A 17,456-nucleotide genomic window follows, 5' to 3' on the forward strand; every position below is an offset into this window, starting at 1 on the left:
CAGCTTATTCTCAAAAAGGGGGAGGAATAGATGCTTGGTTCAGCAGTTGGGAGACAGACCAGGGCTTGAACTCATGTACCCTAATATGGGACAAGGGTGTCTTAAACAGTGTCTTAACCATTAGGCCAAATGCCTATCTCTGGAATTGTGATCAAATCACTGCTATGATTTGAACAGGTTTTAGCTCCCCCTTCCCATATAAATGTTTCAACTCTCAAGTCCTAAATTAATCATACAAAAGGTGGAAGAGGCTTAATGAAACTATGGTGATTGGAAAGTGGGCTGATGGGGAGGTCTTTGGGTTATTGGAGGCGTGTCTTTGGAAGGTTCTCACAAGAGAGTTGGTTATATAAGCCAAGTCCTTCTTGCTTCCTGGCTTACAGATTGTTTTTCTGGACACACTGCCACTGCCAGCCTCCTCCATCCTCAGATGCTGGACAAATGGGACCACCAGTTCTTGGACTGTGAAACTCCAAAACTGTGAGTCAAAATAAATCTTTTTCCTTCATAAGTAACTTCTCTCAGGTATTTGTTATAGTGACGAAAGATAACACAATAACCAACAAAGTTGAAATAGAAAACAATACTAGAGCCAGCGCCAGGGCTCAATAGGCTAATCCTCTGCCTGCTGCGCCGGCACACCAGGATCTAGTCCCGGTCGGGGCGCCGGATTCTGTCCCGGTTGCCCCTCTTCCAGGCCAGCTCTCTGCTGTGGCCAGGGAGTGCAGTGGAGGATGGCCCAAGTGCTTGGGCCCTGCACCCCATGGGAGACCAGGAGAAGCACCTGGCTCCTGCCATCGGATCAGCGCGGTGCGCCATCCGCAGCATGCCGGCCGCAGCGACCATTGGAGGGTGAACCAACGGCAAAGGAAGACCTTTCTCTTTGTCTCTCTCTCTCACTGTCCACTCTGCCTGTCAAAATAAAAAAAAAAAAAGAAAAAAGAAAAGAAAACAATACTAGACAAAACATTTTATAGATATCTAAGACTACAAAATATAACCCAAACTCCATTTTTGAGTATTTACCTACCAAATTATATTACATCAATATTCTTAAGGCAAAATCATAAGGAAATATAAAGAGAGATAAATAAGAATGCATTTTTATAAAATTGACCAAAATTGACACTGATGGAGACCAAAATTCCAATAGACCAATTGTCTTAGAGATAATATGGAAAATTGTTATTAAAAGGAACCCCACAGTGGCAAGCATTTAGGTTAGCTATTAAGATACTCGTGTCCCACATCAGAGTGCCTGGGTTCCATTCCTAGCTCCAGCTCCTGACTCCAACTTTCTGCTAATGTAGACCCTGGGAGGCAGTGGTGATGGCTCAAATAGTTGAGCTCCTGCCATCCATGTGAGACTCCTGAATTGAGTTCCTGGCTCCTTGCTTTGGCCCAGTCCAGGCTCAGCCACTGAGGGTATTTGGAGAGGCAGATAGGATCTCTCTCTCAAGAAAAATGCCTTGTTTCACCCCCCAAAAATATCAAATTCAAATGATTTCACATAGAAGTGTCACCAAATCTTTAAAGACCAGGTAATTCTAATGCTACTTGAATTACTCCTTCTTTTGTGGCAAATACCATTGATTCCCATACCTGACAAAAATGTATTCCAATAAATACTGCAACTCAACCTCTTTTATGAATATGATGCATAAGCTTTAAAAATTTATTTGAAAGAGAGAGAGAGAGAGAGATCCTCTATCTGCTGATTCACTCCCCAAATGGCTGCAATGACCTAGCTAGGCCAGGCTGAAGCCAGGAGCCAGGAGTCTCTTCTGGGTCTCCCATGGCAGTACAGGAGCCCAAGGCTGCTTTCCCAGGTGCGTTAGCAGAGAACTGGTTTGGAAGTGGAGCAGCTGGGACTTGAACCCGCACCCATATGGGGTGCCAGTGCTGCAAACTGTGGCTTTAACCTGCTGCGCCACACACAAGCCCCTATGCATAAGTTTTAAATCTAGCAACATATTGCCGAAACAATACATTGTGATGAAGAGGAATTTATTTCAGGGATTCAAAGGGAATTGATGAGAAAATTCATTAGTGAATGCTTTGTATTCATAGAACCAAGGAAAAGTATATGATCACCTCCATAAATGCAGAAGACTTTATAACAAAATCCAAGACATTTTAATGGTAACAGCTCTAAATAAAATAGGAATTGATAGATGCTTTCTTAATGATGATGAAATATATACACAGGGTCTTCAAAAAGTTCCTGGAGGGGTGAGTGTTCTGGCACAGCAGGTTAAGCTACTGCTTGGGCTGCCCACATCTCATATCGGGGTACTGGTTTGAGTTCCAATTCCTCCACTTCCAGTCTAGCTTCCTAATAATGTGCATCCTGGGAGGCAGCAGGTGGTAGCTGAAGTATTTGGGTCCCTGCCACCCACATTAGAGAGCTGGATAAAGTTTCTGGCTCCTGGCTTCATCTTGACCCAGCCCTAGCTGTTGTAGGTGTTTGGGGAGTAAATCAGTAGATGGAAGGTTGCGCACTCTCTCTTCCGCTCTCTCCTTCTCTCTCTTTGTCTCTGCCTTTCAAATAAATAAAATAAATATTAAAAAAAACTTAATTGCAATGTAATCAGTCCTTGTTGCTGTTGTCATGAAATCATTGGATGTATGTGGCTCTCTCTGTTAATGAATGTTATTTTTTTAAAATAAATAAAAATTCACAACAAATCTTAAAAGAATTAATAAACAACTGTAAAAACTATAATAATAAAAGGTTTAAGCTAATAATATGCATATGGATTTCAGGATTTTTGCATCACAATAAACAGTTCAATTCCATCTTCCACAGAGTTTTTGAAGTCCCTTTGTAAACCTCAGTCCAAAGACAGCAATTACTTAATGGAGAAACATGAGCAGGATTCCTCCTAAAGTCAGAAACAAAGTAACAAAAGTGACCATCCTCCTCCATATTTAAAAAAATATTCTATTTATTTATTTTCACTTATTTGAGAGGCAGAGAAAGACAGAGAGAATGTCCAAATGCTGGTTAACTTTGCAAATGCCTGCAGTGGCCCCTGGTTGGAGCTGAAGCTGGGAGCTAGAAACTCAATACAGTTGTCCAAGTGGGTATCAGGAACTCAAATACTTGTAGCTATTCTGTAGGTAGCAATATATATAATAACAAAGAAAGGACTATGAGGGGCCAGTTCTGTGGTGTAGCAGGTAAAGCCACCGCCTGCAGTGCCAGCATCCAATATGGGCGCTGGTTCAAGTCCCAGCTGCTCCACTTCTGATCCAGCTCTCTGCTATGGCCTGAGAAAGCAGTACAAGATGGCCCATGTCCTTGGGGCCCTGAACCCATGTGGGAGACTGGGAAGAAGCTCCTAGTTCCTGGCTCCTGGCTTCGGATCAGCACAGCTTCAGCTGTTGTGGCCATCTGAGGAGTGAACCAGCAGATAGAAGACCTCTCTCTCTTTCTTCCTCTCCTTCTCTCTCTGTGTAACTTTGGTTTTCAAATAAATCTTTAAATAAAAAAGAAAAAAAAAAGGAAGGACAACAAAGATGAGAAAAAAAGAGGTAACATGATGTCTGTTTTAATATGTTATATATCTGGAAAACCCAAACAAATCAGCTACTACAAATAGTAAGATAGTAAAGGAAAATAGCATCTTCATTTACCCTACATTATCTTCCATGCCATCAAGTGTATTTTCCTGAAATGTTACTAATTGGTTATCAAGTTTTTGAAAAATAAACAAGTCAATGTCACCTTGCAGTTGTAAAAGAAGAGCAGTGAGGGGGTGGGCTAGCCTTGTAAAACATAAAAATATGTTTTTAAAAAGATTTACTTTTTATTTGAAAGAGTTACAGAGAGAGAGCTGAGAGTGGAGTCTTTGATCCACTGGTTCATTCCCGGATGGCCACAATAGCCAGAGCCAGGCTGGGCCTAAGTCAGGATCCAGGAGCTTCTTCCAGGTCTCTAACGTGGGTTTAGCAATGACCCAAACACTTGAGCCATCTTCTGGTGCTTTCCCAGGCTATTAGCAGGAATCTGGATTGGAAGTGGAGCAGCCAGGACTTGAAGCAGTGCTCAAATGGGATGTCAGCGTCCGTCGCAGGCAATGGCTTAACCCACTGTGCCACAACAGTGGCCCCAAAATATGAATTTTCTACAATTAAAATGATTGGCCTTGACTCGTGAATAAACAAACCAATGTAAAAGAGTAAAAAAATACAGAAATATACCGAATTCCATAAATTTAGGGGATTTATGGATACCCTATAAGAGGAAATCTAGCATGTCAAATTTAAGATTTAAAACAGCACTTAAAAAGTTGAAATTACAACTTATTTATTTATTTAAGAGGCAGAGCGACAATGAGAGAGGGAGAGACAGGGCTCTTCTATCTGTTAGTTCATTCTCCAAATTCCCTCAACAGTTGGGCCTGAGCCAGGCCAAAATCAGGAGCTCAGAAATCAACCCAGTTCTCCTCCGTCGGTGGCAGGGACCCAGCTGCTTGAATTACCACCTGCTACTTCCCAGGGTGTGCATTAGCAGGAAGCTGGAGATTCAAGCAGAGTCATTCTTGAACTCAGGCACTCTAATATGGAACACAGATGTCCCAAGAAACAGCTTAACTGCTTTGCCAAATGCCCACCCTCCCCCTTTTTAAACGTTTATTTTTATTGTTAGTATTTGGAAGACAGAGACAGAGATTGCTTTAAAATGTCTTATTTGGAAGAATTATAGATTCATAGGACATTGCAGAAATAGTAGAAATTTCTCATGTTTGCAAGTATTTTCTCCCAGTGGTTATTTGTGTACAGTTCTGGACCATTTCATCACATGCACAAGTACCACTACTACAATCAATGCAGGACTGTTCTATCATGTGAGGATGTTCCTTGTGCTAAGTCTTTTTTTTTTTTTTTTTTTTTAAGATTTATTTGTTAATTTGAAAGTCAGAGATACACAAAGAGAAGAGAGGCAGATGGTTCACTCTGATGGTTCACTCCCCAATTGGCCGCAACGGCCGAGCTTGGCCAATCCGAAGCCAGGAGCCAGGAGCTTCTTCCAGGTCTCCCATATGGGTGCAGGGGCCCAAGGACTTGAGCCATCTTCTACTGCTTTCCCAGGCCATGCAGAGAGCTGGACAGGAAGTAGAGCAGCTGGGTCTCAAACCAGTGCCCATATGGGATGCCGGCGCTTCAGGCCAGGACATTAACCCACTGTGCCACAGCACCAGCTCCTGTGTGCTAAGTCTTTGTCATCATTCCATTAACCCTGGGCCATCCCTAATCCTGGCAGCCCCTACTCTGGTCTCCATCTTTTTTGTTTTTCAAGACTGTTACATAATTGGAATCATTACAGATGTAATCCTTAAAATATGCTTTTTAAGCTCAGAATATGCCCTTGAGATCTATCCAAGCTGTTGCACAAATCAGTAGTTGATTCCTTTTTATTGCTGAGTGATATGGATGTATTACTGAGTGGTATGGATGGACCAGAGTTTGTTTAATCACTCACCTATTGAAGGACATTTTGGTTGTTTATAGATTTTTTGTTATCTTTTTTGGTTTGTTTATAGTTTTTTAATTAAAAGATTATCTGTTGGGGCTGGTGCTCTGGTGCAGCGGGTTAACACCCTGGCCTTTAGCGCTGGCATCCCATATGGGCACCAGTTCTAGACCCAGCTGCTCCATTTCTTATCTAGCTCTCTGCTATTGCCTGGGAAAGCAGAAGATGGCCCAAGTCCTTGGGACCCTGCACCCATGTGGAGACCAGATGAAGCTCCTGGCTCCTGGCCTCGGATGGGCGCAGCTCCAGCTATTGAGGCCAATTGGGGAGTGAACCATCGGATGGAAGACCTCTCTCTCTCTCTCTCTGCCTCTCCTCTCGCTGTGTAGCTCTGACTTTCAAATACAAATGAATAAATCTTTTAAAAAAAGATAATCTGTTTATTGAAAGGCAGAGTTACAGAGATGCAGAGGTGGCGAGAGAGAGAGGTCTTCCATCCACTGGTTAATTCTCCCTGATGGCCACAATAGCCAGATCTGCACAAGGAGCTTCTTCCGGGTCTCCCACACAGGTGCAGAGGCCCAAGGACTTGGGCCATCTTCTACTGCTTTCCCAGGCCATAGCAGAGAGTTAAATTGGAAGTGGAGAAGCCAGGACTCGAACTGGCACCCATATGGGATGCTGGCACTGCAGGTGGCAGCTTTACGTGCTATGCCACAGCACCAGCCCCTGTTTATAGTTTTTCTGAAAAGATTTTATTTATTTATTTGAGAGGTAGAGTTACAGATAATGAGAGAGAGAGAGACAGAGACAGAGACAGAGAGAAAGGTCTTCCTTCCGTTGGTTCACTCCCCAAATGGCCGCAATGGCTGGATCTACGCTGATCTGAAGCCAGGAGCCAGGTGCCTCTTCCCAGTCTCCCACATAGGTGCAGGGGCCCAAGGACTTGGACCATCTTCCACTGCTTTCCCAGGCCATAGCAGAGAGCTGGATTGGAAGAGGAGCAGCCAGGAATAAAACCAATGCCCACATGGGTTGCCAGTGCCACAGGCGGAGGAGTAACCTACTGTGCCACACAGATGGCCCCTTATAGTTTTTTAAAAAGTATTGTATTTGAGAGACAAATAGGTAAAGAGAGAGTTAGAGAGAAGAGAGAGAAATAGAGACACAGAGCGCCCACCTACTGGTTCACTCCCCAAATGCCCAGGATCCAGGAACTCTATCCAGGTCTCCCACAATTTCATAAATTTGCCAATCTAATTGCAATTATAGCTCAGTGACACTGTTTAAGGAAAGAAAGTGGTAAGGTAAACTTGAGACTTGACAAAATTGTGATCATTAGTGAATTTGAAACCACTGAAAAGGTAAATATTTGGCCTACTTGTTGAGATGCACATACTGTATTGGAGTGCCTGTGTTGGCTATCCAGATCAGCTCCTGACTCCAGCTTCCTGCTGGTGTTGCACTCTGGGAAGCAGCAGTGATTGCCCAATAGTTGGGTTCCTATCACCCCTGTGGGAGATCTAGATTGAGTTCCCAGCGCCCGGCTCCTGGCTTCAGTCTGACCCAGTCCCTGCATTTAGGAAGTGAACAAGAAAGTGAGAGCTCTCTCTGTTTCTCTCTTTATCAAGTGAATAAATTTTAAAAATAAAAAAAAAAATTTGTGGCAATTGTGTATTATCAGAAAAACTATGCATAGATTTCAATTTTTTGCAACAAAATAGACATGTTTTCTTTTTTAAAAATAAACACTTTCATTCTGTTTTCCATGAACTTTTGAAATTCCTTCATACATACCCATGACTTTTTCTTCTCCAATTTTAGAAGTTCTTGCAGGGAAATTAACTTATGTTTATAAGATAACATTCACATTCTGGGGCATCTGTCCTAGAAAATGGAAGCTCAAGTCTACACAAAAATCTGAACACAAATGTTGGGGCCGGTGCTGTGGCATAGTAGGTAAAGCCGCCATCTGCAGTGCCGGCATCCCATATGGGCACTGGTTCAAGTACTGGCTGCTCCACTTCCAATCTAGCTCTTTGCTATGGCCTGGAAAAGCAGTGGAAGATGGCCAAAGTCCTGGAGCCCCTGCACCCATGTGGGAGACCTGGAAGAATGTCCTGGCTCCTGGCTTTGGATTAACTCAGCACTGGCTACTATAGCCATCTGGGGAGTGAACCAGCACATGGAAGACCTCTCTCTCTCTATCTCGGCCTCTGCATCTATGTAACTCTGCCTTTCAAATAAATAAATTAATTAAAAAAAAAAAAAAAGAAACAAGTTTAACAAAAGTAGCTGCACCAGATTACATTTTCACTAGCAAAGTGTGAGGGTTCTATCTTTCCATGTTCTTTCCAGCATTGTTTTCTTTCTTTCTTTTTATTTTATTCCTACTAGTGGGTGAGAAATACCATTGTGAGTTTCAATTGCATTTCCCCAAGGACTAACGATGTTAGGAAGCTTTCCCTGTATTTACTCCAGCCTTTCACATGTCATCTTTGGTGGTACAATGTCTATTAAAATATTTTTCCCATTAAAAAAGAGTATTTACTTATTATTAAATTCTTATTTATCTGAAAAGTAGAGAAAGACAGAGAATGATCTGCTGGTTCACTCTCCAAATGCCTGCAATAGCTGAAACTGAGTCAGACTGAAGCCAGGAGCCCAGAACTGAGTCTGGGGCTCCCAGTTAGGCGGCAGGGACCCATGTACTTGAGCCATCATTTGGTTCTTGCCAGGTTGCACCCTGTAAGATGCTAGAATCAATATTAAACCTTTTTTACTGTAATGTCAATTTAAAATATGTTATCTCAAAAACTTAAAAATAGAAAAAAAGGAAGAAGGAAGGAGAATCAGAGGAAGAAAAGGAGATGGAGGCAGAGAGGGGAGAAGGGAATATCATTATATTCTTAGAATTATATCTAAAAATCACATTGAATCTTGTTAAAAACTGATTAGGAATTAGAATTTTAAAAATAATAAAATATAAAAGCCTTTTTCCCTCCACCAAGAATACTATGGACACATATTATTTGTTCAATAAATAATTATTGAATGTAAGAATGAGTGGCTGAATAGATGAAAAAAAAAAGATGTTAGACTCAGGAGCAAATCCAGGGCTCAGACCCAGGCACGTTTGAGATAGACTGCAGGTGTTCCAAGCAGCCTCTTAATCATTGCCAAACCCTGACCCCTACCCATTTTTAATTGGCTTGTTTTGAGTTTTCTTCAGTTTTAATATTTTCTTTCTAGAATTTCTAATTGGTACATTTTATATCTGTCTACTCCTTGTTATTTTGTCTGGTTTTAAATTTCTTGCTGTTTTTCATAAATGTGGCTTCATATATGTCTTTGAAAATCTTCAACATGACTATATTTTCTTTCCTGTTCTGATTTTTTCCTTCAGAAAATCTCAGACATGGATAAAAATGGAGAGAAACTGTGGTGAACTCTCATGAACTCACTCACCTTGATTGTCTCCCCTCTCTCATGTCTGATTCTCTAATAAACCTAATCCTAGGCTAGTCAGAACACCCCTGTTGAAACTCTTCCCGTGTATTAAAGGTTTCACCATGTAGATGTCACGGCTGGAATACCAGCACTTGCTCATGTCATGTACCACCTGACTTCTTTCTGAGTAAGTGCAGAGTGTTCCGAAATCCATGCTGTTTTACTTTGCCATTGGGTCTGAGACTCACTGTTCCAGTAGAACAGGAAGGGATGTTGCACAAGGGGTTATGTCTACAGAAGAAGCCTCCTTGCGAAGCTCCTGTCTTGATGTGGTGAGAAAGTTAATGGCTCTAAACCGCCTAGGTTTCTGTAGGAAGAAGATTATGAGGGGGTTTATTGCTGCACTTTTGCTTTGGATTCTGCATCATCCTCCCTCTCATTTCCTTGTGTTTAGCTGCACTCACCTCCTTTCCTCACTGTGATGTGGGTCTCCTCAGCTTCCTTCCCTTCATGAAAACTCAGCACGATAATTACTGTAGGGATGGTGTTAAGACTCTTGTTTACTCTCACACAGTGTCCCTTTAATGTCAGTATTTTAGGTCTCAACACAAGGAAAATTTATGCTTCTTTTGAGACATTTTACCTGACACTGTGAGTCTTGTACCTGATTGTGTTTCTTTGTTGTCTTTGGCTTAAAGAAGTCTAAAATTAAATTTTGGCTCATTCTGAAATTTTCCAGGATTCTGTGGTATATACTATATTTTGCATCCTACTGATGTCTGGCTGAATGTTGTTGCCACCCTAATCTGTTTTTCCCTGAAGTCTTAATCCTTTTAGATTTTTGCCCTAATGATTTTATATGCTCATATAAGCGGCTGCAGATATTGTTAGAGAACAGAGCTAGGAATGTTTGCATAAATAAGTAAATATAATAAAATATGATTCCTTTTATGTGGCGTTTATGGTAAGAATTGGCAAGTATTCTACATTTTTATATGTAGGCATAGTTTTAAATCTTTATGTTGCACCTCTGATCTCATTATCTCATTATTGAAATTTAGGTTTTTATTTTACACACTGAAAGTGAGTTAGTGGAAAGCATCCTTGCTCTCAAAATGAAAATATTTTTTAATGTGAAATGTCTTAACACCTAATATTGAGCTTGGGCAAGTAATTTAACCTTACTCAGCTAAAATTTACTTATATACAGCAGAAATAAGGGCTGCTTCATTGACTGATCAGCTCAAGAAGACTGTACCTCTTTTATGAAAAGACATGGTGGATTATCGTTGTTCACGCACTTCTTGTGGCATGTTAGACAAGTTAACAGGCCTCTTTGGGTCTTGCTTTCCTCCTATGGAAACTAGGATGATTGAATTAGGTGATCCCTAAGACACTTTACAATTATTTTTTTTGAAAGAATTATTTATTTATTTGAAGGTCAGAGTTACAGAGAGGAGAGGCAGAGGCAGAGAGACAGAACTTTTCATCTGCTGGTTCACCCCCCAAATGGCCACAACAGTCCGGGCTGTGCCAGGCCAAAGCCAGGAGCTAGGAATTCCTCAGGGTCTCCACATGGGTGCAGGGGCCCAAGCACTGGGGCCATCATCCACTGCTTTCCCAGGCGCATTAGCAGAGAGCTGGATTGGAAGTGGAGCAGCCAGGACTTGAACCAGCACCCATATGGGATGCTGGCACTAGAGGTGGCGGCTTAACCTGCTATGCCAGTGTCGGCCCTACTTTATAACTCTTAATAAACATTCATATAAAGATGAGTAAACAAAGGATTTAAGTGAGAAACAAAAGAGTAAATGGATTAATTGAGTCCAGTATGACCAAGATTGTAATGTAATCTATACCTGTTATATTTGCCTTTCATGTAGGTTATAAATGTAATTTTGTTTACCTGGAGAAGGAAAACAGGGTCTAATAGCAGAAGTCAAAGGAAATTCAAGAACTAAGCCCTTCATTGTTCCTAGACTTCAGTCTTTCACTATTTATTAAGCATGATGTTAACTATAGATTATTGTTTTACTGCTTGAAAGGGGAACTTTATTGAAGCCCCAGGGCTTCGGGGATAAAGCAGCAGGCTGCCCTCTCGGCTGGCCTTCTTGGATTGTTGTGTGTGATCGACTTTGGCTGCACTAGGCTTCAGGTGAACTTCGCACCTGCAGCAGATCATCTTGTCGCAGTTACATTTCTGTGATGAGCTGGTGGAAGGTACGTTCCAGGATGCCACCTCACAAGTGAAGCACCAAGTACAGGTAGACTCTTTCTGGAACCATGGCTTGAGAGAGTGAGGCCATCTTTCAGCTGTTTGCTGGTGTTTGTCGTACACTGCTAGTCAGCGGGGGATGTCCTCCTTATTTGGATTTCTGCTTTGACATTTGGATGGAGTCACTAGGCTTGACCTGCAGGGTGATGGTCTTGCCCATCAGGGTCTTCACAAAAGTCTGCATCTCTGAGTGTGGTGGGCCTGAAGAAAGATCTTCAATTCCAGCTGCAGATGCCTTTTTGTTTTTCAGATTAAGTTTTATTGTATTCTTAGTTTGCTATGACCTATCGTGAGTGGCTATTGAGTTTTTTCAAATGATTTCTTTCTGAATCTATTGAACTAATCATATAATTTTTTTTTTATTTTTTTAATTTTTGACAGGCAGAGTGGACAGTGAGAGAGAGACAGAGAGAGAAAGGTCTTCCTTTGCCGTTGGTTCACCCTCCAATGGCAGCCGCTGCAGCCGGCCCACCGCGCTGATCCGATGGCAGGAGCCAGGAGCCAGGTGCTTTTCCTGGTCTCCCATGGGGTGCAGGGCCCAAGCACCTGGGACATCCTCCACTGCACTCCCTGGCCATAGCAGAGAGCTGGCCTGGAAGAGGGGCAACCGGGACAGAATCCGGCGCCCCGACCGGGACTAGAACCTGGTGTGCCGGCGCCGCAAGGTGGAGGATTAGCCTATTGAGCCACGGCGCCGGCCATAATCATATAATTTTTCTTAGCGTTATAATATGGTGAATTACATGAATTGATTTTTTTTTGACAGGCAGAGTGGACAGTGAGAGAGAGAGACAGAGAGAAAGGTCTTCCTTTGCCGTTGGTTCGCCCTCCAATGGCCGCCGCGGCTGGTGCGCTGTGGCTGGCGCACTGCGCTAATCCGACGGCAGGAGCCAGGTACTTATCCTGGTCTCCCATGGGGTGCAGGACCCAAGCACTTGGGCCATCCTCCACTGCACTCCCTGGCCACAGCAGAGAGCTGGCCTGGAAGAGGGGCAACTGGGACAGAATCCGGTGCCCCTACCGGGACTAGAATCCGGTGTGCCGGCGCCGCAAGGCAGAGGTGAATTGATATTTATTATTGAATCAGCCATATGTTCTTGTGATAAAACATACTTGCATATGATGTGTTATCCATTTTTGTGTGCTGCTGGATTTGATTTATTTGATTTAATATCTGTGTCTCATTTTGTTTTTAGGATAATGCTGGCCATAGGAGTTGAGACATAGTCACTTTCATTCTATTCCTAGAAGAATTTGTGTTAAATTGGTATTACTTCTTCCTTAAATATTTTATAAAATAAAATATTCTCTAGTCTAAGTTTCTGGGCCATAAGCTTTAAAACAATGAATTTGAGGTAGGCATTTGGCCCAGCAGTTAAGACATTGTTTGTATGCCTGTATCCCATATTGGAGTGCCTGGGTTCAATTCCCCATTCCACTTCTGATCCAGCTGCCTGCTAATGTATACCCTGGGAGGCATCAGGTGATGGCTCAAGTACTTTAGTCCCTGCTACCAACTTGGGAGGCACAGATGGAGTTCTTGGTTCCTGGCCTGTTGTTTTTGTTTTCTATTTCATTGATTTTTATTCTTATATTTTTCCTACCTGAAATATTCCAGTTTTATTTTTACTTTCCAAAACATCACACAGCACATAAAGAGAAACACAGCACAGACTTCTATGGCAGCTGATGATTGACATCAGTTTATTTATTTATTTATTTTCAAATATTTATTTATTAATTTGAAAGGCAGAGCTATGGAGGGGAGAGAGAGAGAGAGAGAGAGAGAGAGAGAGATCGATCTCAATCTTCCATCCTCTGGTTCATTTCCCAAATGGCCACAATGGCCAGAGCTGGGCTGATCTGAAGCCAGGTGCCTTCGCTGGTTCTCACACGTGGGTATAGGGGCCCAAGCACTTGGGCCATCTTCTGCTGCTTTCCAAGACACATTATCAGGCAGCTGGATTAAAAAGTGGAGCACCCAGGACTTGAACCAGTGCCCATATGGGATGCCAGCGGTGTAGGCAGTGGCTTTATTCACTACACCACAGAGCCAGCCAGTTGACATCAATTTAGCCACTCAAGAAAAGGTTATCAACAAAGCTGATGCCTCACAATCCTACCTTCTCTGTAACTTCTTTTATTTATTTTTATTTTATTTATTTATTTGAGAGGTAGAATTACAAACCAAGAGAGCGAGTGACTGAAAGAAAGATCTTCAATCCACTGATTCACTCCCTAAATGGCTGCAACAGCTGAGCTGGGCTAATCCAAAGTCAGTAGTAGCCAGGAGCTTCTTCTGGGTCTCCCACATGGATGCAGGGGCCCAAGCACTTGAGCCATCTTCCACTGCCTTTCTAGGCCATCAGCAAGGAGCTGGAGTGGAAGGAGAACAGCCAGAACACAAACCGGTATCCAAATGGAATGCCTGTGCTGTAGGTAGAGGCTTAGCCTACTACCCCACAGTGCCAGCCTCTCTGTAACTTCTGTAAGAAGTTAACTTGATTCTTTTTGTGGCATCCCTCTCTGCCTCCAATTACTCTTCTCTGTTAGTTCATGTACACATTCCAGTGTATGTTTCTAAAAAATACATTATTAGGGTGCTGACGTTCTGGTGTTAGCAGGTAATGCCACCGCCTGTGATGACAGTATCCCATATGGGCACTGGTATGATTCCTAGTTGCTCTACTTCTGATCACGCTCCATGCTAATGACCTGGGAAAATCAGCAAAAGATGGCCCAAGTGCACCCACATGGGAAACCTGGATTATGCGCCTGGCTACTGGCTTTAGCCTGCCCCAGCCCTGGCCATTGTGGCCATCTGGGAAGTGAAGCAGCAGATGGAAGATCTCTCTCTCTCTCTCTCTGTAACTCTGGCTGGCATCCCATATGGGTGCCAGATTAAGTCCTGGCTGCTCTACTTCCAATCCAGCTCCCTGCTAATGTGCCTGGAAAAGCAGTGGAAGACAACTCAAGTACTTGAGCCCTTGCACTCATGTGGGAGACCTGAAAGAAGCTCCTATCTCCTGGCTTCAGCCTGGCCCAGCCCTGGCTGTTGTAGCTTTTTGGGAAGTGAACCAGTGGATGGAAGATACATCTCTCTCTTCCCCTCTCTCTTTCTCTTTCTCTCTCTCTCTCTTTCCCTCCCTCCCTCCCTCCCTCGCTCTCTCTGTAACTCTGCCTTTCAAATAAATAAATAAATAAATATTTTTAAAAATTTATTTATAGGCCGGCGCCGCGGCTCACTAGGCTAATCCTCCGCCTAGCGGCACCGGCACACCGGGTTCTAGTCCCGGTTGGGGCGCTGGATTCTGTCCCGGTTGCCCCTCTTCCAGGCCAGCTCTCTGCTGTGGCCAGGGAGTGCAGTGGAGGATGGCCCAAGTGCTTGGGCCCTGCACCCCATGGGAGACCAGGAGAAGTACCTGGCTCCTGGCTCCTGCCATCGGATCAGCGCGGTGCGCCGGCTGCAGCGCGCTGGCCGTGGCGGCCATTGGAGGGTGAACCAACGGCAAAGGAAGACCTTTCTGTCTCTCTCTCTCACTGTCCACTCTGCCTGTTAAAAAATAAAAAATAAAAAAAATTTATTTATAAAAAATTAAAAAATATGGGGCCGGTGCCGTGGCTCACTTGGTTAATCCTCCGCCTGCGGTGCCGGCATCCCATATGGGTGCTGGTTCTAATCCCGGTTGTTCCTCTTCCAGTCCAGCTCTCTGCTGTGGCCTGGGAGGGCAGTGGAGGATGGCCCAAGTGCTTGGGCCCCTGCACCAACATGGGAGACCACAGGAAGAAGCACCTGTCTCCTGGTTTCAGATCGACGCAGTGCGCAGGCCACAGCGCGCCGGCCATAGCGGCCATTTGGGGAGCGAACCAACAGAAGGAAGAGCTTTTTCTTTGTCTCTCTCTCACTGTCTATAACTGTCAAATAAATTTTAAAAAATTAAAAAATAAAAAGCTAAAAATATACACTATCATGCAGTGCATCATCACTTATTCTATGCAGTATGTAATTAATTATTGAAGGAGACATCATTATCCACAAAGGGTTTTTCTTTCTTGTTTCTCTTTTTCATTTGCTTTATCATCTTAGCCAACTATTCCTGTTCTGTTATTAGCCACATTAGGCTTAAATTTCCAAATTCTTTTCCTTCTTGTTGTATCTCATTATTTGCCTATTGGGTGCCTCATGATTCCACAGACTTGAGTGCACAGCAGATTCCATGGCAGCAGATGGCAGCGGATTGTCCAGAGTCATGGGTTCCCTAACATCAGTTTCTATAAAGTCTTCTTTCTCATCTGGGCATCCACAGTCAGTGACTCCCAGTTGCTGATCAGTCTCAGCTAGAACTACATTTTGTTTATCTTGCGCAAACAGTATATGCTGCACATTCCTCAGGGTCTATTGAGACATCAAAAGGTGATTCACACTCATATGTACAGTGATTTTCTGAAAGATGGCTTCTGTGTGTTCATGTTGTTAAGCAAAAGAGTTGTCCTCCAATACAAATAGATAGATGAGAAGTATGAGGTCAGAGAGACCTTGGAGAGCTCCATCTTCAGGTTCTAAATTGTGTAACTCAATTCGGAGGTACACAGCCATCCATCAGTGCTTCATAATGAAGACAAGGCTGTCTTCGGGCCTGAAGCACACCTGGTCATCCTTGTTTTTTTTCTGTGTTTTTTTTTTTTTTTTAAGTATTCTTTATGAGGAATCCCATCTTGTATGGGCTATAAATAAAGTGAAATCCTAAAGAAAGAACTTCATTCATACGAAGACTTTTTCCTAATCAGTTACTCCTCAAGCCTGTCAAGAGAATGAAAAAAATAAGGAGAGTTAGGAAAGCCACCATGGTCAAGGGGAACCTAAAAAGACATGACAGCTGGATGTCAGACAGCATGATGGATGGGATTCTGATTTTTGAGGCATATTTAAAAAATTTTTTTAAATAAAAGATTTACATATTTATTTGAGACTGGTATTGTGACATAGTAGGTTAAGCATCCACCTGCAGCATCAGCATCCCATATGGGTGCTGGTTCAAGTCCTAGCTGCTCCATTTCCAATCCAGTAAATAAATAAATATTTTTAAAGGATTTTATTTATTTGAGAGGTAGAGTTACAGACAGTGAGAGGGAGAGACAGAGAGAGTCTTTCCCATCCACTGGCTTACTCCCCAAATGGCCACAACAGCTGGAGCTGGGATGATCCAAAGTCAGTACCCAGGAACTTCTGTGTCTCCCACACAGGTGCAGGGGCCCAAGCACTTGGACCATCTTCTGCTGCTTTCCCAGGCTATAGCAGAGAGCTGGATCAGAAGAGGAGCAGCCGGGACTAGAATCAGCACCCATATAGGATGCTGGTGCTGAAAGTGGAGGATTAACCTACTGAACCACAGCACCGGCCCCAATAAATCTTTTTTAAAAAAGATTGGGCCTAGCCAGTGCCGCGGCTCACTAGGCTAATCCTCCACCTTGCTGCGCCAGCACACCAGGTTCTAGTCCCACTTGGGGTGCTGGATTCTGTCCCGGTTGCCCCTCTTCCAGGCCAGCTCTGCTGTGGCCAGGGAGTGCAGTGGAGGATGGCCCAAGTACTTGGGCCCTGCACCCCACAGGAGACCAGGATAAGTACCTGGCTCCTGCCATCGGATCAACGCGGTGCGCTGGGCACAGCACGCCGGCCGCAGTGGCCGTTGGAGGGTGAACCAACGGCAAAGGAAGACCTTTCTCTCTGTCTGTCTCTCTCATTGTCCACTCTGCCTGTCAAAAAAAAAAAAAAAAAAAAAAAAAGATTGGGCCTGGGGCTGTGGCATAGTGGGTAAAGCCGCTGCCCATGGTGCCGACATCCCATATGGGCGCCAATTTGAGTCCCGGCTGCTCCTCTTCTACACCAGCTCTCTGCTATTGCCTGGGAAAGCAATAGAAGATGGCCTAAGTCCTTGGGCCCCTGTACCCATGTGGGAGACCCAGAAGAAGCTCCTGGCTCCTGGCTTCATATTGGTGCAGCTCCAGCCATTGTGGCCAACTGGGGAGCGAACCAGCGGATGGAAGACCTCTCTCTCTCTCTTTCTCTCTCTATGCCTCTCCTCTCTCTCTGTGTAACTCTCCGACTTTCAAGTAAAGAAATACGTGTTTTTTTTGTTTGTTTGTTTTTTGACAGGCAGAGTGGACAGTGAGAGAGAGAGACAGAGAGAAAGGTCTTCCTTTGCCGTTGGTTCACCCTCCAATGGCCACCGCGGCCGGCGCGCTGCGGCCGGC

General features: G+C 43.7%; 1 protein-coding gene across 13 annotated transcripts in view; it reads left to right on the top strand.

Annotated features, from left to right (window-relative positions):
- Window positions 1-17,456, top strand: part of RNF111 (ring finger protein 111) — a 136,434-nt gene that overhangs the window by 22,327 nt on the left and 96,651 nt on the right. For all 13 annotated transcript variants that reach the window (XM_017347988.3, XM_017347990.3, XM_017347991.3 and 10 more), the window contains exon 2: window positions 384-480. In XM_017347988.3, the coding sequence (XP_017203477.2) occupies window positions 431-480 (50 nt within the window). In that variant the 5' untranslated portion in view covers window positions 384-430. The remainder of the gene's footprint in view (window positions 1-383; window positions 481-17,456) is intronic.

This window comes from Oryctolagus cuniculus, chromosome 12, assembly GCF_964237555.1.
Source record: "Oryctolagus cuniculus chromosome 12, mOryCun1.1, whole genome shotgun sequence".
Taxonomy (NCBI): Eukaryota; Metazoa; Chordata; class Mammalia; order Lagomorpha; family Leporidae; genus Oryctolagus; species Oryctolagus cuniculus.